General features: G+C 35.0%; 1 protein-coding gene across 1 annotated transcript in view; it reads left to right on the plus strand.

Moving 5' to 3' along the window:
• Window positions 1-24,186, plus strand: part of LOC129222511 (AT-rich interactive domain-containing protein 1A-like) — a 66,366-nt gene that overhangs the window by 33,927 nt on the left and 8,253 nt on the right. The window contains 3 exon segments of the mRNA XM_054857023.1: window positions 18,638-18,690; window positions 19,217-21,100; window positions 21,103-22,278. Of these exon segments, the coding sequence (XP_054712998.1) occupies window positions 18,638-18,690; window positions 19,217-21,100; window positions 21,103-22,278 (3,113 nt within the window).

Raw genomic sequence — 24,186 nt, forward strand, 5'->3', positions numbered from 1 at the left:
TTATTCTTTAAACACCATCGATAATGCTTTTAAACATAATTTTTGAAGTTGGCGCAAAAACAAAACGTAAAATCCAGTGTAACCATGCTTCGTTCATATTTTTTTTCAGAAAAGCATCCAAAATTACGAACGAAACATTTATATCGGTATTCAAATATGCTGTCATCAATGCATAATGTATGTGATAGTGAAAAAACTGGTCCTGGTTAAATTTACAGTTGTATTTGAGTTATGGCTGTGAATGATTTTATCTATCGTTTTTGCGCCAACTTCAAAAATTATGTTTAAAAGCATTATCGATGTTGTTTAAAAAATAAAATTATTTTTCACTTTTTAGAGCAATTTTGAAGTCGGTTCTATTTTTTTTTTTTTTTTCAAAATTTTTTTATTTCATTCTTTTTAGTGTAAATGTAGGTATTTCAGAAATAGTAAGAAGTTACCATCACGAAACTTCACCTTATTTTTTTCATAAAAATGCTCCGTACTAAAAAAAAAAAAAACTATAAACACGCGTTACACTTTAAGCGATTGGCACTAAAAACTTATCTTTGTTCCTCTCTGGAATTCATGTGTAGTTAATTTCTATTTAAGTATTACGTTTTCTCTAACTAATTTCCATTTCACAGCATCTAAGTTGCTCATGATGCAATCCTGTATTTTCTTACTTAGCCCTGATCATCTGTTATCGGCATAGATGATAACGATAAAAATACTACAGAGTAGTTGAGTCAAACCTAATGGTAGCATTGTGAAGGCTAAGCAGATCCTAATCACTGCATCACCTCGCTTCCAGGTTAGGTTTACCCCTACTATGGAGCAATAGCACTGAAGAAAGGAAGATTTTGATAATTCACATAGGGTTACTATAAATCAGCAGGGTTACTAAAATAAAATTATTTACGCCAAAAATGAGACGACAGCGCCAGATTCCCCATTATCGAAATATCCCTTGAAGAAATTTAATGCTTGCTTCAGAGAAGCCTTCATTCAAAATTATCATTACAATTACTATTAATGTTACTGTTATATGGCACCAAACTTTTATAACAGTGAGTTTCCTATTGTCGCGTAGATGAAGATATTGAAGACAATGTGAAAGCCAAATGAAGCGAATAATCTTTAGTCTCAACTCGAGATCTTTATTCAGAACCACGAATGAACGTTACATCTCCTTATATACAACTTGAGAAAGTGCTGGAACTTTCCAGACTTAGAAAGGTACAAAAGTTAATAGAAGATTCGAGAAAATACGGGAAACAGTAGAAACGAAATTTTAGTAAAATTCACTTTGTCCTAGTCGGGATTTGAACCCGGGTCGCTCTTGTGGGAGGCGAGAATTCTACCACTCTAATGAACAAATATGGTCAAACAAAGTAATGGGACCTAAGTTGAGCCATCCCCTATCCATTAAAAAAAGAATCATCAAAATCGCTTCACTAGGTGAGACGCTATGAGTGGACAAACAAAAAAAAACATACATACGGTATGAATTGATAACCGCCTCCTTTTTGAAGTCGGTTAAAAACGCCATTTTGGGCTTTCTTTGCTGATGTTAAGGTAAAAAAGGTACAGGGGGTCTCGGTGGAAATTTCTAGAAATTGAAGCCTTAAAAATACAATTATAGGCCATATTTATTGACTTTAGGGTCAGAGACTGTCCCAGACCGATTCTTTAAAAAAAAAAAAAGTCAAAATCAATTTCCTGCAAATTCTCGAAATTGAAGTTTCAAAAACGGAATTTTAGACAAACTTTGAAGATTTTACCGGAAGGAAGGGAGATCCCTCGAAAATTTTTGAAAATTATGGTCCTAAAAACTTAGGAATATTTTATATTCCGGAGCCATTCCACTTGAACTTTCTGTTAATGAAGTTTAAAAAGCCTAATTGCTTGTGATATAAAAGAAAGGCGATATGGGGATCCTTGCCCGAATATTTTCTGAAATTCAATCCTTAAAAATGCGATTGTATTGCCATATTTTGTAATATTACGCTCGGTAATTTTTGAAATTCAAGCTAAAAAAACGCAATTTTAAGTGATTTTCGACGTTGTTGAGCATTTGGGAGCTTTAAGCTTTAAATATCGCGAAGTTTAAGATCTGGAAACAAAATTTCAGTTGCTCCATATTGCTTTCGGTGTGTGTGGAGGGGGAAGAGTTCCGAGGAGTAGCATTTTGGATATTTTCGTACTTTTAGATGAACTTAGGAAACAAAAGAAAAAAGAAAAGAACTGAAAATAAGAAAAAAGAAAGGGGGGGGGATAGAGTTAGCTGATCAATTAGCTGTTGCCAATGAATATTTTTAATTCAGGCCCCGACAGAATTGGGCCAAACATTTGCTAAGGCTGACTGTGCAGTCTCTCCTGCACGCACTATTTTGATTACTTTTGCGTCTGCTATATTTAATGAGAGCTTCAATCGAAAACATGGAAATATCTTAAAACTTCTGAGAATTTACTTCTGAGAATTTTGCGAGGCCCTATCTGCGCGAGGCCGTCGGTAGTTGCCGGCGTCGCCGACGCCTAGCGCCGCCACTGCAGCTCATTAGTTGCATCGAACTCATTCACTAATGATGTCAGCCGCAGAGTTAGCGAAACGTCTGGATTTTCTTTTCCATTTCGACCACGGCCAATAAGCCCGGAAATGTTGTTTCTTCATGTATTGATATTCATCATTAGAAACGGTATCAAATCAAAATGAAACGCAAATGTACCTGTTCGATATTCAAAGTTGCTTTTTGTTATAGCACTTCAAGTGATGATGCTACACAAACATTTTTAAAAATTTGAATTTCTACTACTATTGTAAAATCAGTCGTACATTGCTGATAATAATCATTTTTTAGTATAATGGGGAAATAAAAATTGCAAAAATCATCTGACATCGCAATTGAAAAGTAACTAAAACTTCTATAATGCTGATGATTTTTTTAGGCTGTATTGCGGCTAGTTAATCCTGTTCGAACTGGGAAACTGATGTTTAGTATTTTCTTTTGCAAAAAACCATGTGATTTTTGTTTTCTCAGAAAATAAATCAAGGTATAGTTTATTAGCGACGAAAGTTATATTTAACATATTCATGATAGCCTGTAAATGTTGATGTTGTGGGAGAAAGAAAAAAAATAATAAGAGTTTCTACTCTCTCTCTCTCTCTTTTTTTTTTTTTTTTTTTTTTTGCTCCATATTTTTTTAGTTTTTCTCTGTTATGAAATGTAAATAACTATGGGTGTAAGAAATTGTGCAGTTACTTTCATTTCATTTCACTTTTTGTATCCATTTGAAGATTAACAGATATTTTTCATTGCTATTCTAAAAGCTATTAATTTTAAGTTGCAAAGAAATGATTAGAAAAAGAAAAATATATTGTCACAGAAAAGAACATCAAAAAGTGAATAGAAATCTAAAAAAATAATAAAATGTTTTTCTCCATTTAAGAAAAGAAAGAAAAAATATGCACACAAATTACAGCTGATACAAAATAGTAAGTCTAATAAAACTAAAACTTTTTTATTACCTCAATTTTAAACCGCTCTTGAATAAGCTTTATCTGCCTCTTTAAAAGTCAGTCATGTGTGTGGATTATATACATATTTTTTTGGAAGCACAATAATTTGTGATTAAAGAAAATGGAATATAATAGTTGATCTTTAAACTTTTTTTATGCCTCCATCCTATCGAGTTATCGTTGAACTGGTTGTTTCATTAATTAAAAATTAATCAAGATTTCCGAAAAACGAGATCTATTCTAAAATGGCCGGTAACGATCGGAGAAGTCAATATTTATTATCAGGCAATAGCCTGATAAATAAATCTAAGTGAGGCATTTTATGAGAGGTAGAAAAATCTTCCCGCGCGGAAACGATCGGTGAATGACTGTTGCCACGCGCGACATGAATAATTCTATCGGAGAGGTAGAAAAGAAGTAAAATAACTCCGTTTCGTCCCACTTGTTGGATGATCAATAAAAACACGTTTTTATGTCAGTTGAATCGCTTGTTTAAACTTTCTTTTATCTTTAGTAAATCGCGGCTATCTTTATTGTTTGATCCTGTGCAACTTTTAACTGTTTTATCGTGCTGTGATCACTTCGATGTTGTACGTAACTGATTTTTGTGAGATTTAATGTGTGTATTTTTAACGAAACGAATTTAAACGAATGATTCGAAAATTTAGTATGTCAATTTTTAAATGCATTACAAATACTGCAGGGAGACGGAAAACCGCAGTACCTACAAAAATGAGTTTTGGGGAGACGCTTTTAATTCTTATATAAACACCAATAAAATGTCGAAATTTGACGTTCTTTTCATGCTTTACTTTCAGAGGAAACCAACCAACTAAGTGAGTTTGTACAGAAAAGTTAAAGTAAAATAGCTAATTAAAAAAAAAGACGATAAATTTTCAGATACCGTATATATATAAAAGTCTTTCTCATTTATTTTCAAAGTGTATTTACGTATTTTCATTTATTTAGTTTAAATATATTACTTGAATGCACGCGTTTCACTATACATATTTCAAGAGTTTTATACTGAAACAGATTTAGCTATCGAAGTTACAAAACAAATTTAAAGTGATGGAAAAAATATTCAGAAATTTACCGTAATCAAATAATTTTTGGTTTTTGAAAACTCATTAAATAGAAAAGTGGAATTAAATAATGCATCTCATTAAGATTATGACATTTGTGGTTGTAAGTTAAGACTTTTGATAATGTATTTTTTAACTAATTATTTCATACTTTTCTTAGCAAAAACTGAAACCCCCTGATTTCCCTTGTAAATTGTAACAATGCTCCCATTAACTTTAAATATAGCTGCTAAAATTAAAGCTTGTTATTGAAGGAAGATACTGATTTTCTTAAAAATAAAATTTCTGATATTAATGATATCATCTACTTTGGCAGATTAAACTTAGGATATATTTATGCTAATTTATTATATTTGAACTTTGAACAACTGTTTTGTTTTCTGTTGGTTTCGTCCAGGGATCCTTCCATTTCTTCCGATTTTTTCCAGTTTCTTCCATTGTCCTGGAAAAAATTGTTTTCTTTCAAAAAAAACCCAACCCTGTCACGAACCATTGCAACCTTGCTATTAACTAATTAATTGGCTAAGAAAAGTAACGTGAAAAGTGTTAAAAAAACACGTTACGACTAATTAAATCACTATAAATAAATTTATAGAAACGACATAAATAAATGCAAGTTTAGAAAAATAAAACCAGAACGTTAAAAAACAATAGATTGTTATTAAGTATTTGTCATAAAATTAAATTCTAATATAGGTTCATAAAAAAAAATTTTTAAATAAAAAAACTATGAAATAAAGAAAAGTTTTCTCTTAACTTTTTTATTTTTATTTTCAATGACTTCAATATTTTCTTCGAACTGAAACAATGATTTGTTTTGCACTCATTATTTTCTTTTCAATTATTTTAACTAATTTCAATGTTTGCATATTTTCTCCGAAATCGTCTTTTAAATTCAGAATGTGATTATTAAAATCACTTAGCACATGAAAGATTGAAAAAAAACAAGCATTTAAAGCTAAAAATTTTGCTTCGATTGAATTTCTGTAAAATTGTTCATCCAACTAAGCCTATTTCACAGCTAATTTCTAAGAAACCAACTTTTGAAACAGATTGAATGCCGTTTCTCATTAAAATTATTTTGTCTTCAATGGTTTTCTATGAATGCAACTGCGATAATGTTATTTGTTTACATTAACCCTTGAGTTACTTTTATGTCTATTCTAAAATTAAATCCTTATTCAATATCTTCCAGGAATTCAGTCTTTGATATTAATCTGAACATAATTTCGATATTTAGATTACGCACGAAGCAAAGACTAAATATCACTTCTTCTTGGGTTTATGCTTCACAGCATTCCAGAAGAGAATTTTTAAATGATATTGTTTCTGTTTTGTTTCAAATATTTTTCCTCGAAAAATCATTGAAAAATAAGTTGAGAATTTTTATTCCAAAAAATCATTTTTGATGCGTTATATGTTTAATTTCGCTTAAACTTCCATTTGGATTATTTTATTTTAAATCCTTGTTGTTGTTCATGCTCTTCTCTTTTTAAAATTGTTTCACACAAATACCAAAGCTTATATAAATCACGAATGTTTTTTTTATGTATATAATTTCTTGGACTTGGTTTTATTTTGCACTTTTAATATTTTTAAGTGCTAAATTAAAATGTTTCCTGTATTTGTAAAAGAAGCGTTATTTCTTTTTTCAGGGGTGCCCACCTGGAGGAGGGGTCATGGCACCACTGAAACTTTTAGGGGATGTTTTGAGAGGTGTGTTTCTCATTTGGGAAGGGGCTCTTGTTATTTGGGGTGGGGAGACACTTCTGCCCTTGATACGTTTAAAGGAATTTTGATGTTTAAGAAAAGATAACGGTTTCATTTTTTCAATCTTTTCAAGTTCGTAAAATAATCCTATTTTTAGCACAATACCTATATTTCTTATGTCCTTTGAATGATATTAGTTCAAATGAAACTTAAAATGAAGTTTTAAAAAATAATTTTTCCGAGACGCAGTAATGATTTCTTACATTTTTAATAATACTTAATATATAAGTGTTGTGTGCAATTTTTATTGTATGTAGTTGTACGTATGCACGTCACTATTTTAGAAAACTGCTTAAAAGTTCAATACTCCTTTATTCATTCGTAATTTATATTCGCATATCATCATGTGCAGACCTGCCCACATAAAGTAGTCTTAAATTTTATGTGCGACGTAAGCATAATTTATATTTTTGAATATCTACTCAGATAGCGTTTTCTTTTTATTTATATTATGTATTTACTTACATTTTTCCTCACGCACTTATTTTGATTTATCAATGCTTTTTATTTTATACCCCTTCTCAGCCCAAAACGTTCCGGGCTTCACTGCGCTACCAGCCATCTGAATGAAGTTCTCTTCGAAGGTATAAAACGATTTTCGCGTTGAAAAAAAGTTTCCTAGTATCCTCAAAACACGTATGTGAAATACCTTACATGCATTTTCCTGTGTTCCTTCCAGGCCCGTCATTTGAAATTTAAGGGTATACATCCTATGCAATGTTTTCCGAAAAACAACAAAAACCACGCCAATTTCTGTGTCAAAACATTTATTTTTCAAAGTCAGCTAGGCAATTGATCGCATCACTCCCTTAAATGATGGGACTAGTCCAAACATTGTTTTGTCTTCTTTAGTGGCGCAGAGAGAAGACTTGTTATCTCACCAGTAGAGTTGGTTACAGCTATATTGCCTATCCTAGTATTTTAAATGTTAGACTAATGATTCTCCCCTCCCCCCTTCACGCTTTCCTCAAGGAATATTGTGCTTTCTTTAATTTTCTGCATTCAGGTAAGTGTTTACAGAAGAAAATTCTAAAGTAGATAAACAAGGAACTTCGTTTTGAAATTCGTATTTCATTACGTTAAACCACTAGTTTAGTATTATTCGAACCGAAAAATTTACAAGGCATAAATTGTACACATGTTTAACAAAAGAAGAAGAAAAAAGTGTTGAGAACGTATTTAATGAATTTATAATGCGTTCAGAACAAATACAACTTCCCCAGGAAAAAAACGAAAAAAAAACATCCCCTTTTCAATCCGTTATCCCCCTGGGAAGGCCTTAATTCTTCGTCTTTCGCAAACTTCTCGCGCCCAATTTCCGCTCTGTAACCTTTTGTGTGCTAGGCAATTACATTAATTGGCCATTTATTCGTTCGCAGAGCGCAGTAGAGATTTGGAAAACGGGCTAATTGCGTTTCCAGACGAAGTCTATGCACCGTTAGATATTCAGCAAAATAAAAAAGGGGGGAGGGCAGTAGGTGTATGGCAATGCGGGACTGTACGTGCATGGCATGAACCCCTGTGCGCAACACTGGAGCTCTTGTTTGTGCGAGCCGTGACCAAGTGCACCTGATCGAAAACTCTCAAGAGCTGTTTTTGTTCCAATCCCGATTCTTTCTTTCCTGTGAAAAAAATTTTGAACATTGCAGTTTTACCCATTAGTTTGCTTTTTTTTTTTTTTTTTTTTTTTTTACATTATGGGTTACAAAGAAAGTACTAAAAAATGGAATTACGCAGCTTTTTTTTTTTTTTTTTTACATTGAATGTTGCTCATTCGAGAAAGTCACTCGCTTGAAGTAAAACAAGGTATAGAATGTATCTTAGGTTTGAATCAAAAAAATATTTGCTTTCGTGATATTATTTGAAAATAATAACAGTTTGGATAATAATAAAATTAGTGAAAGTAACAATAACTTTTATCAATGATAAAAACAATTGTAACAAAATTAAAATCATTAATAGTAATAGAATTAACCCTAGTAATAACTGTAATTAATAAAAGTAATAATTTTAATAATAACAATAAATAGTAATAATAACAATGGGATAATAGTAATTTTTTAAGAGTTGATAAATAGCTGAAATTATTACACTAATTATAAGAATAAATAAATTAAAATTATAATGCTAATTTTAATAAAAAAAATCACGAAAATTGAAAATAACAGCATAATTGTAATGAAGAATGCTTAAAACAATAGCTACGGTCAACACTATAAATTTTTAACTATGAATGATGAACAATAAATGATAATAATAATGCTGATACTGCCGTGGAAAGGTAAAGCAGGAAGGAATTTTCAAAATATTTATTTATTTATTTTTTTTTTCATCTATGTACTCCATCTACAATCTTTATCAGATCGTATCTTTATCGTACAAGCTTGCTCATTCGGTTTCCGCTGAAAACAAAGCACGAAAAATACGCGTAATTCCAACATTTGCCTATTGTTAGTTACACGTTATCCAAAATGTGTTTCTTCAAATAACTCAAAAAATATTATTATTATTATTTTTTTAAATTCTAAAGACTATTTCTATAAACTTGGTTCGCGCTAAAAAGTATAAAATAAAATAAGTATATGGTTTCTTGATTAAAACACTAAAAGATTGCAGTTGATCTCAACATCTTAATATTTAGGGTAATTCAAAAGCAGTCAATGAAATTTAAATTAAAAATTGAAAGAAGAAAAAATAGAGGCGGTATACAGCTTTTTACGAATAGCTTTTAATATACCGCATAGGTGCCACCTTCCTGGCAATATTTTACTAAGTTTATTAAACTTGCAACTGATTTCAGTCAGAAAATAGTTACCTTTAAAGATTAATGTATACATGATAATACTAGGCATTTTTAAAATTTGATAATAATTTCGTAATATTTAGTGGTACGTAAAAAGTGAGTCTTATTTCAAAATAATAGAGTTCTTGTTGTTAACATTTCAACTGTTAATTGATACCTACTGAGCTGATGGCCAATGCAATATTTGTTTATTTAATATTAGATATGCTTTAATTTTAAATGCGAAATACAATTTAATAAGTACGTGTAAGGCAAAGTGAATCGAGCCAAGTGAATTAGTTTATATTTCGTTTATTTGTTCACTTATTTATTAATTTATTTGTATGTTCATTGTTTTAGTTATTCATCAAGTCGTTATTACTCGTTCATTCATTTATTCCTTCACTTATTTCATCATCTTCCACTAATGTGCTCACTTTGATTTTTCATTAATTCGTTTATTTTTATTAATTTATTAGTCAATTCACCATTAACTAATTTAATAAATAAATTCTTTATCTATTCTTTTATTCATTCATTTAGTTTACGCTCATTCAAAGAAAATATTTTTTACAGGCAAACGGAAACATTTCATTAGAAAAATACTTTTTAATTATCACTTTGCCTCACATATAGAGCAAAAATATGACTTCCCACTTTTATTTGAAATAGAAATTTACCTCTAAAAATTAAAAATAATATTTCATTAAATTTCTAGCATAAAATTAAATAAATTGTTCTTGCTTTATCTTATATCTGCATTTTTCAAAACTAATTTCTAATTTATTCATTTTGAAAAACGTAATTTATCTTAACTATTCCACTTTGCACCACATTTCCCTAACTCCACACTGTTGCTAATCGTTACACTCGTAGACTACAAATTAAAAGCAAGTAATTTCTACATTTCATTTATTTATTTACAATACAATATGTAAATAATATATTGTAATATATATTATATATATATATATATATATATAATATATATTACAATATATTATTTACAATACATAATTATATATATATATATTTATTTACAATATTACAATATATATAATATATAATACATTGTGCGGAACACAATGGAAGTTGTATATTTCATTTTAAAAACAGAGGAGTAGTAAACATTACTGTCGTGGGCAGGTAAACGGCAGTAACTGCTTTTTTTTTTTTTTTCCATTTTTGTCATCTGCTGTACGTTAGCTTTATTGCACAAGTTTAATTATTCTGTTTCCACTGGAAAAAAAGGTGCGAAAAAAACATCTAATTTCAACCTTCATCAATTGTTAGTATTAAATCTAACACACATTTCTTCAAATATCTCGAAAACTGATTTTTGCAGATACTGTTGTTTACCTGCCCAAGGCAGAAATTACCCATACAATATTGACAGATATTTGCGAGTTCTTGCCATTATTTGTTTGACAAATGTGTAACTATCCAAACCCAAACTGTCTTGTTTTGAATTTGTTTTCTTGGAGTACATTATTTATCCCTCTCTGCCGTTTTTTTATATTTTTTTCAGACCGAGATTTTATTCGCTGTCATATTATAATCGATTTTTGTAAGAAGGGGAAAAGGTGAAATAGCGAGACAAAGTAAAATGGTATACTATTATCACAGTTTGCTGCGTCAAAAATATAGCATAATATTTTAATTATATTCTTAAACATACAGTTTATTACAGTCGAAAAATCAATAGCTCTAAAGGTCACGGTATGCAATAATACAAATAATTTTCAAAATTTGATACACATATTGTAATATTTTGTAGTTTATCAAAAATAGTTTTTGTTTTTATAAAATGATAATGTTTTTATAAATAACATTTTAAATATTAATTATTAAGATCTGCTGATGTCCAGTGCAGTGCTTAATTAATTAATTTTAGGTAAGTTTTGAATTTAAATGTTTAATACAGTTTGTCAAGTGTAGCGCATGCGGTGCGAAGTGAAATAGCTCATTTCGTTTACTTATTCATTGATTTATTAAGTTGCTTATGTATTTATTCATTCATTTGTTCATTTACATTCCTTCAATTATTAATTCACTTATTCTCTTATTTATTCATTTTTTATTCACTGCTTTTCTTTTTCATATATGTTAATTAACTATTCTATTGGTTTATTCATTCATTTGATGAAAAATATTTTTAATTATCAAATCAAAAATATTTTAAGAAAATATTTTACTTTCCACTTTGTTCCATCCTAACCCCCTCCCCCTCCCCTGATCGTCAGCTAGTGGTAACACGAGTTCCTGCCCAAAATGCATGATTTAGTTACTTGAAAATTCGATTACACTCTCTTGTCATTTCTACTCTATACCTTTATCATATTGACAGTCATGAATGTGATCTGAAGTATTTGGAACGTGTTTCGAATAACTGCGTCGTCTTATCATATCACATTCGCTGCTGCTTGCAGGGCTTACATGACTGTGCAGAAGCCCCGTGGGACTTAATTTTCAAACGTTACTCGTCTGGTTTCTGTGTAATATGAGGGAAGTCGAACAAAATTGAAACGAAATACAGGAGCTGAGCTCCCGTACTAAACTCAAAAACTATACCTTGCTTGTATGAGTGATACATTGAGAAATGTAACGTTGCCATACTCAAGGACATGAATGGATTGGATAAGAAATCGTATGAAGAAAGTGAATAAACATTGAAACGAAGTACAGGACTTGAGCTCCCGTGAGCTCCCATGCTAATTATTCTCCGGTTGCTTGACTGATACATTGACAAATGTAACATTGCCATATTCAAGGACATGAAAGGATTTGATGAAGAATGGTATGAATGTGAAAAAAAATTGAAAACAAGTACAGGAGCTGAGCTCCCGTGAGCTCCCAAACAAATTATGCCTTGATTTTCTGATTGATATATTGAGAAATGTAGCGTCACCACATTCAAGGGCATGGAAGGACTTTTTCGAAGAACTTGATCTGGCATTCATAAATCGTCAAGGGTTAAGACTCTTTACCGTAAATTCCCTACTTTATTAACGAAGGGGGTTCGTGGTTCTGCTTTCCATTTAATAAGGTGTTGGCTGAGGGGTAGGACCCGAAGTGTACGAAAATTACGAACTTTCCATCTGGTGGTTGTCCGGAACACGCAGGCGCACTTAGGTGACCAGAATGCCTGATGAGGCCTGTGGTGGGTGGGCTTCCTTTTAATACGAGTACGACGCGGGGAGAGGTACGCCCTTTGCTTTATCGAGGGTGTGGCCCTCCTACGCGGAATTTCACCGACCCTAGATTAACTAGACTACTCGCAATTCCCTTACGGTTGCATGCCACATTGTTGTTGCATACTCGTGATACAAAAAAGCTTTACATGGTATCTGCCTCTTGCCGAGGAACGCAAAATGGCCATTGTTGAGTGGGCTTTGTCCAGGAGGCCGCCCGGTTCTATGTTTCCGTCTGTTTGTTTTGGGGTTCTCGAAAGGATATGTGTGTGAGCACAGCAGTGGTAGCAATGCACTCTATTTTCATAACCACGTCTAGCAGGCTAGGCTAATATCAGCCATTTTGGCTATTTGTAATTGCACTTTGACAAGAAAAATAAAGCGTAACAGGTCTATCATTTAAGGTTGTCGATTGCCCCCCTCCCTCCTAACTGCCTTTGAAAAATTAATGTGTTTACAAAAAATTAGAGTGGTTTTTGTTGTTTACCAAATGCCTTTGCAATGAGAAAACATTCTCTGCCCCCCCCCCCCACCCCACCCCGGAAAAGTTTGAAATGATGACCCAATAATTTTTCGAGTTAATTCTGCACTTCATTTAGCCGCCTTAGAGCAACAGTAGGATATCTTACTATTATTTCTGGAACTTAATGCCTTACTGTTGCTCTGAGGCGACGATATATACATTTACAAAATTTTAAATAAATTACACAACATTGTTTTGTACCAATTTTAATGAATCTCATTCCCTGTCGTATGTTGCGCAACTGTTCTCGTAATAAATTTATGTTGTAAGGATTTATGAATTCGAAATTAAGGTATTTTCAAAATTTATTTTGACTTCTTTCAATGTGCACTGAAGAATAATCCAAACTGTTGTCTGAAATAACTGAAGCATATTCTATTCGAATTCAAACGAAGTCAAACTAAATTGTTAAACGATAATATTAAATGAATACATAAATCAAATAAGTTAGTTTTCGTCATAAATCTGTTTTCTCCTTTCTCTCTTTTTCTTTCGTTTTTCTTTTTATTTTAAAAGTAAGTTCTGAAAACAAAAACTACAGCGAGTTCGGATTTGTTTTAAATATCACAAAATAGGTTGACTGTTCATTGACCCTTTGATTCTAAAAGTAACATTTTAATTGAATAAGCAATAATATACATTCAACCTGTTAATAATCTTCATCGTAAAATTAGCATTTTCGCAACATGATACCTTTTTAAGAGATAGCACATTCTTCTTCTCTCTTTCGATATACCTTGTAGCTGAAAAACTTTAAAATCGGAAAGAAATTTCTCCTGCTCGTAAATGTGATCACGGAATACGAATTTCCCCTAGAAACCTCTCAGCTACACTGTGTCAGGTGTACGCAATATCTCCGTCGGTATTTCTTCCGACATTATTTGACGAATCGTGTTCCTTCTTTGTCGTCAGACGGGATAAAAATGTAGGGGAAAAAAACTCGTCGCCCGGGTGATGTAAATTTTTGCCTGGTTCGGGCTCCAACATCGCATTACCTTCTAATAACGTCATCATCATTTTGGGAAAAGATGCACACCCATACACACTCGCATACATGCACTAACCATTCACCTATGTATCGATCGCTGGGACATCGTATGTGTAGCAAGCAAGGCCATCCATCCACCCATGCATTCATCCATCCGCATCATCCATCCATGCATCCATGCGTGTGCATGCACCAGGCTCACAATACCTGCCTCCGTCGCAAAGTAGGGGCGGACGGACGGACTGTGGCGGAAAAGGCTTTTCCCACTCTAAGATTCCAGCATCTCTCTCTCTCTTTCTCTTTCCAGTTAGCGGGCGATTTTGCCCCGGCACTCTTTCCACCGCCCTCCTTTCCATCAGTTCTCCACTTCCTTCTCGTGGGTGGCAAATGCAGGGGCTGCTTGCAAATTGCCCGCAGAATTCCTTTCCGAGGCACAGTTGCCGAAATTAGCTTTGGAGTTACTGCAGAAATCGTACAATTTAGCCTCAGCTATCGCATTTTGTCTTTAAAAAGAGAGAAATGTTCTTCTTCGGCGGCACGACAGCCCTCTGTGGGCCCTGGCCTTCTTAAGAATGTTCTATCAGACCTTTCTCTTTTCTTGGCCATGGTGTTCCAGTTGGTCACTCACACGGTGGTAAAACAATTTTCTAGGCAATCAACCTATCTGAGGTAAGGAGGATCCCCAGTTCTAGCTCCAGTAGGTTTGGCAAAAACAATTCTGTGTTGAACGTTCACAAAAAATAGAGAAATACATTTATAATATTGTTATCTTTAATACAGATCATAAAGATTGAATCAGATACATAAAAAATGAAAAATCGTGCTAGAAAAATTGACGCAAACCTAAGTAGGATTTGCATTGAAATGTGTATGTTATATCATTGCTAAAATGCGTGGTTTATTTTTCTCCCAAAATATAATAATTATGTATGTTAATCTTGTGTTAAATATGTGTCTTCTGCAATGCATTTGGGATTCAAATATGAAACTTGCAGCAAATTTTCTGGATACTTGCCATTGTTTCTTTCGAGGACGAGGTTTTGGTAAACACGAATTCGGTCTCATGTGGGAATATGTTACTCGATTTTTTGCGGTTGAATTTGAGATTTCTTGGATAATCTTTAAATTTAGAAGTTTTTGTAAATTTTGAATGAACTACTTTGGCTAATTCCTACTTCTGCTCTCATGAATGTGAGATGATGGTATCGCAGTATATGAAGCATTGTGTCCTATAAATATCTGTTTTCGGTGGTGTCCTATACCTTCTTCCTTTTCCGAGAAATTTGTAGTCTTTCCCTTCTGAGCCAAACCCTGAAGTGTTCCGCCGTCCTACTTCCTTCATATCATCGACGACGACCTGCAATGGAACAAGAAGAAGAAGCCAACGGATAAGGAGAGAGAGAGGAATGGTCGGGGGGTACAAACACAAGCGGTCTCCATGGCAACCATCCGAGTTGTTGCTACCTCGGAGGGGATCTCCAGAGCACGTGCGCCTCTGGGCAAGCAAAGACTCTTTCGCTGCCTCTGACCCACTTGGATCCCAAAAGGGAAGGAGAGAGGAGGGGGAGGACTAGGAAAAGGCTTTCCATTACACCAGGGGACGCATGGTGTCGTCTTCTGCTGCCTCTGAGGCTAATACCTTCGTTCTTTTTCTTTCTTGTGTCCTTCGAGAGTAGAGTTGTCGTCTGACTGCTTCCTTCGAACCAAGATGGCCGAAGGAAAAGGTCCAACAAAGATGTCGAGAGCTTCTTCCTCCTGGCTTTTGCTGGCTACCACTTGAAAGTTCCTTTTTCTCGAGACTCTGAAGCTGAAATGACATGCACGATTTTCGGCTCTTATCCTCTTCAAACGCAGGTTTGAACCGCTAATTAAAAAGAATTTTTGACTGAGCCAAGAATGCTCTTGTACTGATGCAAAACAAAAACTAAAGTATCAAAATTTTAGCGAGAGGATAATGATGAACAGTAAAGGGATTGTAGATGTATGATTCGAACTTCTTGCATGGACGCACAATTTGCTCAAAAATGTTTTCTGTACAACTGGATACGCAAGGGTTGTTGAGATGCCATCTACCACTTACGAGAAAAAGAAGAAAGAAAGAGCATTGTGGACTCGTATTTACATTTATATTGAATACTATTTCACAAGTTGTGTTCCAAAATTTTCCACACACAGCCAAAAATTTTATGAACCATATCAATTTGCTTTTGTCATACGCAGGGTGCTCATGGGAAGGGTTGGGGGAGGAGAGGTAGTCCTTGGCTTATACTACACCATTGAAATTTTTCGGGGAGGGGAAAGGTCATTTGACAGAGTTTTTGATCTCATTTGGGGGTGCTCCGTAGCGTTTGAGGGAGTTGCGCCATCGCCTTTGGGAGGTTGGGCATCCTGTCACATGGATTTTCTACCAGAAACATTTTCCAAAATGAACTACATGCACATTGACTATTATTTGTAGTTCGTGCTCCTGTACTTGTAATGAGTTCACTCGTTTTGGCAGTCTAGGAAGATTGGGCGCCGAGAACATTGGGTGCCGAGCAATTTGGGCGCGGGGAACATTGGGCGCCAGGCATTTTGGGCGCCGAGCACATTGGACCCAATATACTCGGAGCCCAGTGTTCCCGGCACCCAATTGACGGCGCCCAATCTTCCCATTTCGCGCTTTGGAGAGTAAGGCGTTTTGTGCTATTGAGGTTCAATTATAACGCGCAAGACAAATAAAACAATGCTCTAAAATGAACAAAACTGCAAAATTAAGAATTAGTGTCAGCTAAAATTATGCCAATCAGCTCTAAATGTAGTATGTACACTTAATGATAATGACTTTACCATTTAGGCTAATTTAAATTATTGTTTGTAGAAAAACACAAATATTTCCATTTTCACGAACTACCGCTACCCCCCCCCCCCCAGCTTAAAGCGAAAAAGTAAATTAATAAAATAAAATTAAACAAAAAAATTTTTTTTTTTTGGTAAGTAGAATAAATTTTGAATTTAAAGAATTCCATATTCAGTATGTCAAATGTGTAATTGAGTAACTTCAACTTGCAATGCATTTCTTTTTTACTATGGGTAATATTTAATTTGAAAAGCCGAACCGGTTCTTTTTTCTCCTTAATACATGTTTTAAAATATTTTTATTTCTATAAAATGGTATAAAAATAGTATCTCTCCGAAAGGAAAAAATTACATGTTATTTTAACTTGATTGATTTTTTATTTTTAAAATGCTTTGATTTTTTTTCTTTAATAATAATTATTTATTTATTTTCAAGCTTTGAAGTCCATAGAATTAAGTAGAAGATAAACAGAAATATAGAAATTAAGAATTTTAAGTTGGCACTAATAAGATTTCAAATATAAATTTAAAATATATAAATAATAATAATAATAATAATTCTCAAATTTTCTCTATCTTATGAACTATTTTTAACTCAATAATGATGCTTAGTTGAAGAAACATTTTATTTCTTTTTTTTTTTTCACTTAAAGTGATCAATAAATTTTATTCGCTTCCCTCTTTTAGATTCCTACTAACCCCTTTACTGCTTTGCTCAAAAACCGTTCGGGCTTCTCGCGAAGGGACCTTTCTCTGACGTTCCCGAATACCGGGTGGGCTGGGCATCACATTTTTTACACAACTCCGCTGATTTATCTGGGGTTTCGTTTTTATTAGTTTTATTATTGTTATTTTTTTTCAGGCTTTAAAGTTCATGAAATTAAGTAATAAATTTAAATAGACAAATAGAAATTAAGAGTTTTAGGAATTAGAGAAACTCTTCATTTCTATATACAGAAATAATTCTATTAGCATTTAGAAGATTTGAAATATAAATTTAAAATGCACAAGGTAAACACACCAGTAGTGGCCAGTGCTTCAGTGTAGCAGCCACTTCAAAGTTTATATTCAAAAAAGTAGAATTCCAGGTTTCCCAACGGGAGGACGTTTGATGCACTTTTGAATCCATTGGGAAACCTGGAATCCTACTTTTTCGAATACAAACCTTGAAGTGGCCACTACTAATGTGTTTACCTCAATAAGTTTTTAAAAAAACTCCCAAATTTTCTTCCTCTTACTAAATTATTTTAAACTCAATAAGAGGATGCTTAGTTGAAGAATTTTTTTTTTTACCTTTTCTTTTTCTCGCTTAAACAGTAAATTTTTCGCTTCCCTCTTTCAGATTTCTATTAACCCTTTAAATGCTTCGCTCAAAAACCGTTCGGGCTTCGCGCCAAGGGACTTTTCTCTGACTGTCCCGAATACCGAGTGGGTTGGGCAACATAGTTTTTCTACGCCCTTTTGTTGGCGTTCCGTTACTACCTGCAGTTATCTTCTTTTTTTCTCCGTTTTTTTTCAGTTTACAGTAATTTTAGTCAATGGAATTTAGAAAATGGCTATAGTTTTCCAGTAAAATATTGATCAAAAAACTACTATTCGAGGTAAATAAAACGAGGATGATTGAGTAGAAACGTTCGTAATTAAAAATTAACATAAATTTAAGAAAAGAGCAGTACTTGAACTATTTTTCACTTTCAATTTGAGTTTATGAATTGATTTGAACACAAAATTATTTATCAAAAATGTGCTCATTTTCGGCAACAATGCGGCCAAACCGCAACTCGAAGCAGTTAAGTCGTTAAAAAAATGAAAGGGAAATTTCTTGCGCGTAAACCGAAAGATAACATTTCAGTGCTGCCATCTATTTTCTAAGTTTTAAACTTATGTCTTTGTTTCTGTGTCATATGTGATATCTCTTTCATATTTTTATCTATTTTAAGTGATATGCTTTTCATTTGCAGGCACCATGGGCTCTGCAATGAACTACTCAGAACGTCCTTATGAAAATCAAATGGTAATTAAATTAAACTCTTAATTTAATAAAACTCTAAAACGGTAATTAAAAAAAAACTCTTAAACTTTTAATTTTAGCCTCATATCTTATACCTATGAGCTACTACCGCACTGCACAAATAAACTTTTTATTAAAGATTTTCAATTATTTTTTAATTAAATAAAATAATAATTTTTTGAGCAAATTTTTTTCTTGTTTTGTTTTGGCATTTGCATGCATCATTTATTCATCACAGAATTCATAATTATTTTTCCATAATTTAAACAACAGCTAAAACTTAAATTCTTTACTAAACAATGAGTGTTGCAATATTCCTTTTTATTACTTTGAAGGATTTTTATTACTTTATGTCACTCTTTATTACGGTGTAAATCAAAACCAACCCGATTTTGAAACGTGGAAAATTAATTAAGTTAAAACCTTATAATCTGAGGACTGGTTACACCATTCAAGTTTTATCACTTTCTTCTTTTGTTAATTAAATTATGTTTAATTTATTTATCGAAGTAATTTGTTTTCTTTTCAGGCTTCACATTGCCAAACTAACAGTTACCCTTCCTATCAGCCGCCATCTCCTTACAGGCCTCATCCTGTTTCGCCGCCAGCTCACGCCCATCAGTATGGTGCCCATGGGGGACATCAGATGCACGGAAGCCTGGCTGCGTACGGTTCTAGTCATCAGCTGGGCCCCTATGGCTCCGCCCCAGCTTCTCATTATCCTTCGCTCAGTCCGGACTTATACGGGGGCAGGCCCTCCATGTACAGCAGCTCCAGTGCGAGGGCCATGCAGATGAAGAGCGCGTGGGGAGGCGACAACAGCAGCAACAGCAGCTCGGAGATCATGCAATACAGTCAGCCGTCGCCCAGGCCGATGATGCCCCCTCCTAGCATGCATTCTCCGCCACATGCGGGCATGGGCGGAGCAACTCCTCATTATCGCCAAGTTCCCATTGTCTCGGCGGCCACCGGACATTCTCCACACTCGTGGTCCCAGTCTCAAATACCTAGCCCCGGTGTCCTTCACTCTCCAAGAACCACACCGTCTCCTCTTCCTGCTCACACGAGATCTCCCGTGGGAGGAGGACAACCCTTCAGTCCGCCTCCTGCCGCTCCTTCTCCACAACAACAGCAACATCATCCACCTCCGTCGATGACTCCGCATCCTCCACCTCCCCACAAAACAACCCCATCTCCTCCTTCTGGTGCTACTACCCCTGCGCCAACCACAGGAGGAGCACGCCAACCTATGTGTGGCAGTCCTTCCGGTAATCAGGGTCCAGCCAACTCGGATCCCCTACAGTCATTGCAAAAGATGGTTATGTTGGACTCTGAAACTGTTGAATCGCCAATAACCAGGGCAAACTATGAGATGGCTGCTAATCAGGGAGCTGGTGGAGCTCCTGGCCCGTCAGTTGCTGGCCGACCTTCATCATATTTCTCTGTTGAGCAGCTAGCGGGTAGTGACCCTGGATCTCCCTATCCAACATACTACAATCTTGACCAAAATCGTTTATGTACTCCACCAAGGACTGCCATGTCTACTCCAACTAATTCCACATTTTCATCAGCACCAGATTCAACGTCTAGTAACTCACCTCGTAGTGATTCAAGGACGACCACAGCAAGTGCAGATTCGTCCAATCATGTAGCTCATGTGAATGGTGATGTGAATCCACATGTTGTCAATTCCATTGCCACGGCTGGCCCCGCAGAAGCGCAGCCTCCCCCACCGCAAGGTCCACCTCCTAGGAGACCTGAATTTGAAAACTTTTCAGTAAATGATGTCAGAATGACCAACGGAAACCACCCTCCTGACAACCCTGGCATTAGGGATGATCTCGGAGGTCCAGTGTCAAGTGATTCTGAGAACAAAGACACTCAAGATTTCTTACAACACCTTGGCGGAGTTCCTCCTTTGCCAGAACCCGATGGCACTGTTGATTTGAGGCGGAAATCGCCAAAGTCGCCTCGCGGAAGGCGGAGGGTATTTGGACATGATCTTCAATGTGATCCTTTAATGGATAACTCAATGGATATCCCACGCAACAAACCCATGATGATTCCAGAAGAAAGGAGAAATTCCACTTTGCCGGAGTTCGAAATAACAAATGGAAAGCCCGAAGCTTGTGATGATGTTTACCCCTCGGATGGTGGCTATACTCCGCGACCGCCACGGTACTATAGTCCTACTAACCGATGGAATAAAATGGGCCCGCTGGAAGATGGTTTTATGGGAATGCAGCAAAGTAAACCATACCCAGATGATTGTCTTTCCATGCCTAAACCAAAAAGAGGCAGAAAAAGGAAGACATTTGATCAGGATGGAATAGTTCCTGAGTGGGATATGTACAATTCAGAAATAGTGCATCGCCCTCCAAGAGTTTCTCGAGGAGGTACACGTGGTCGAAGGGGGGTAGCAGGCGCAGAGGAGGTATTCAATCTTATCCTGCAAATAACGGCGAAATACCGATGGATATGTACGCAGCTGATGCCATGCTTTCCATGCGAAATCACCCGAGCAACGGAATGGGAGAAATGGTAGGTCCTTCTCCAGACAAAGATATGCCTTGGGGCTCACATAATTACCACATGGGACCCCCACCGCCCTCCGGAATGGGTGCTGATTATGGGTCCAAAGATAGCATGTCTGTAATTAAGCCTCCAATGATGGATGCTCATGCTATGGACAGTGCTTCTTTAAATAATAGCATGCCCCCAAATCAACCTCCAAACTATCAAAGTGATGTTCCTCCGGATGATAGGGGTCGTGGTCCTCTATTATTTACTGTTAATAAAGACGGTAGCACTGTTAAGTTACAAGACAATAGTCAAATGAGCAACAGTTCGATGCAGAGTCAAAGTCAGAGTCAATATTATGATCCCGTTCTCGGGCAAATGATGCCGCAACCAATGAAGAAAAAAAGGGGTAGACCATTTGGAAGCAAAAATAAACCAAAACCACCCGGCGAAGAACGAACACCTAGGCGACGGCGGAAGAAAGAAGTATTTTTTGGACCTGAAGGACCTCCACCACCCGTGATTAAAAAACGTTTGATCAACGGCCCTTATGTACATATTATGGGGATTAGAAACAAACCTTTGATAGTATCTGTGGTGAATCCTTCTCCAAAAGATGAGAATTCTGAAATGAAATACTGGCAGCACAAGCAGCAACCTTTGCAGTTTAGTGGTGTGATTCGACAAAACATGGCCATGAACTCGAATAACGGTCTACCGCACATATACGACACGATTACAAAAGACAGAAGCTGGTTATGTTCCCTTTGTTGCAAGAACAGTCACTATAGAGGGCTTGGAGATTTATTCGGTCCCTATTACCTGAATGGCGATCAAAAGCCGTCCAATTTTTCAGCCCCGCCCTCCCCTGCTCCTATGTCTGGCTTTGGCAATGAATCCAGTGAACCTGGAGATGATCTGGAACCGGAAGATAGTCGAGAAGATTTGGCAGATCCTTCTTCATCTTGTTCTGAAATTCCAGGAGGTCGAAGATTTCCCGGGAAGAGAAAATCTGATGTCATGGAACAAATGTTCCGGGCAGCTCTTCTCAGAAAAGCTAAACAAGCTAACGTAAGTATTATCGCCTGTAGCAGTTTTTAAAAAAATTTCTAGCCTCACTCAACATTTTATTCTTACTTGGTTTCGTCTCCATTTATAAACGAAAAAACTTTTTTTTTCGAAATTGAAAAAATTGAATTATTTTCTAATAATCTTCCGTTTTTCAGGAAATGGCACATCGGTCTTCTTATTCAATTTCAATTGATTGTACTTCAATAATATTTTCGAAATTCGAAGAAGTTGATCAGCAATTTTAAAATGATTCTCTTTTTAATAAATAATGACTCTTTGAATCGTCTTCTATTCTTTGATTCCTTTTGAATGCGGTTTTAAATTGGTGGAATTTAATCAGCTCTTCCCAACGAGTGCCTATAGATTTCATATGATACCTTATTCACCTTCTTTTCTGTTAATCCGTGTATAAAATTTTTGAAAGTTAATAAACAACTTCTTCATACTATCTTAATGTATTAAATTACATAATTTAGACAAAAGAAACTTTTCCTAGAATTTAAAAGAAATAGTTCAGCGGATTTTCTTCATTTCCAGTTAATTTGGCCTACATATGGCCAAAAAGCCTAAATTTAGCCTATCCAGTTATATTTGGTCTTCAGTTGAGGTGATAATAATGTCCGATAATTGTTTTTACAACAACTTTTATAGAGAGAAATTGCGTTGTATGCTATTGAAATGCGTATTTTATTTGAAATTAGTTTCATTTTAGAAGATCTAAATATTTGAAATGCAGTAGAACTAATTGAATGAATACCTGGTTCTAAAAATCAGGATTTACATATCGTCGCATCAGAGCAACAGTAGGATATCTTAGTGTTACTCCTGGAATCAGATGTCTTGCTGTTGCTCTGAGGCGACAATATATCCTATTTTTACGTGGATATCATATTGGTAATGCTATTTAATAAAAGATGGTCCAGCTCACTAGAGCAGCTACATTACCTTGGGGGAGGGGTCACAACAGCCCATACATGTACGGTGTACGCAAAATACCATACTAAGATTGCCGATATGGCTTAAAACCAAAGAATCTGGGGCCAGATGGCGGAAACAGAATCTTAAGGACAATGTGTTTATATAATGAAAAGTTGATTAATTATGATTAAAAGATTAATTATGATTTAAGTATTGAGATTGATACCAAGCATCTTATTTCCCCAATAAGATGCTTGGGTTTACTCAATAGATCTATTTCAAATAAATCTAAAGAAGTTCTTCTGCCCTTATATAGAAGTTTGGTAAGACCCCATTTGGAGTATGCTGTTCAGTTTTGGTCTCCTTATCTTAAGAAAGACATTAATGTATTGGAAAGGGTTCAAAGGCGAGCTACAAGGCTAATAAGTGGACTTTCCCACTTAGATTATGATTCCAGGCTTAGAAGGCTAAAAATGTACAGTCTTGAGCAAAGAAGAGACCGAGGGGACATGATTCAGCTGTTTAAATTTATTAAAACGAAAGATGTTACGGGGCTAAAGTTTAGCACTGAAAACAGGACAAGGGGTCATTGTTTTAAGCTATTTAAATCTCAGGCTAACATGGATATTAGGAAAAATTATTATTTTAGCAGGGTAGTGGAACCTTGGAACAGCTTACCGGAAGAGGTGGTAATGAGCAAAGGAGTAGACAGTTTTAAGAGGGCCATTGATCTTCACTGGGGATTGTAAATTGACTAGGACCAGTCTAGCTGGAGAGCCTGTTGCTGGTCGTCACTTTTGTGTTTTATATAAAACAATAATTTTTCAAGTAATGTTTATTTTTTTTTTATTTCCAATACAACAGGCTCAGATACAACTATCCTTGGCCAAAACACAGAACAAAATACACAACATAGAATTAAAAGCCAGACATAAAATCTTTAGCTTCTCAATAGCGGGAAAAAAAAATCAGAACCATGAATTTTTGGAC

Source organism: Uloborus diversus, chromosome 5 (genome assembly GCF_026930045.1).
Source record: "Uloborus diversus isolate 005 chromosome 5, Udiv.v.3.1, whole genome shotgun sequence".
Lineage (NCBI taxonomy): Eukaryota > Metazoa > Arthropoda > Arachnida > Araneae > Uloboridae > Uloborus > Uloborus diversus.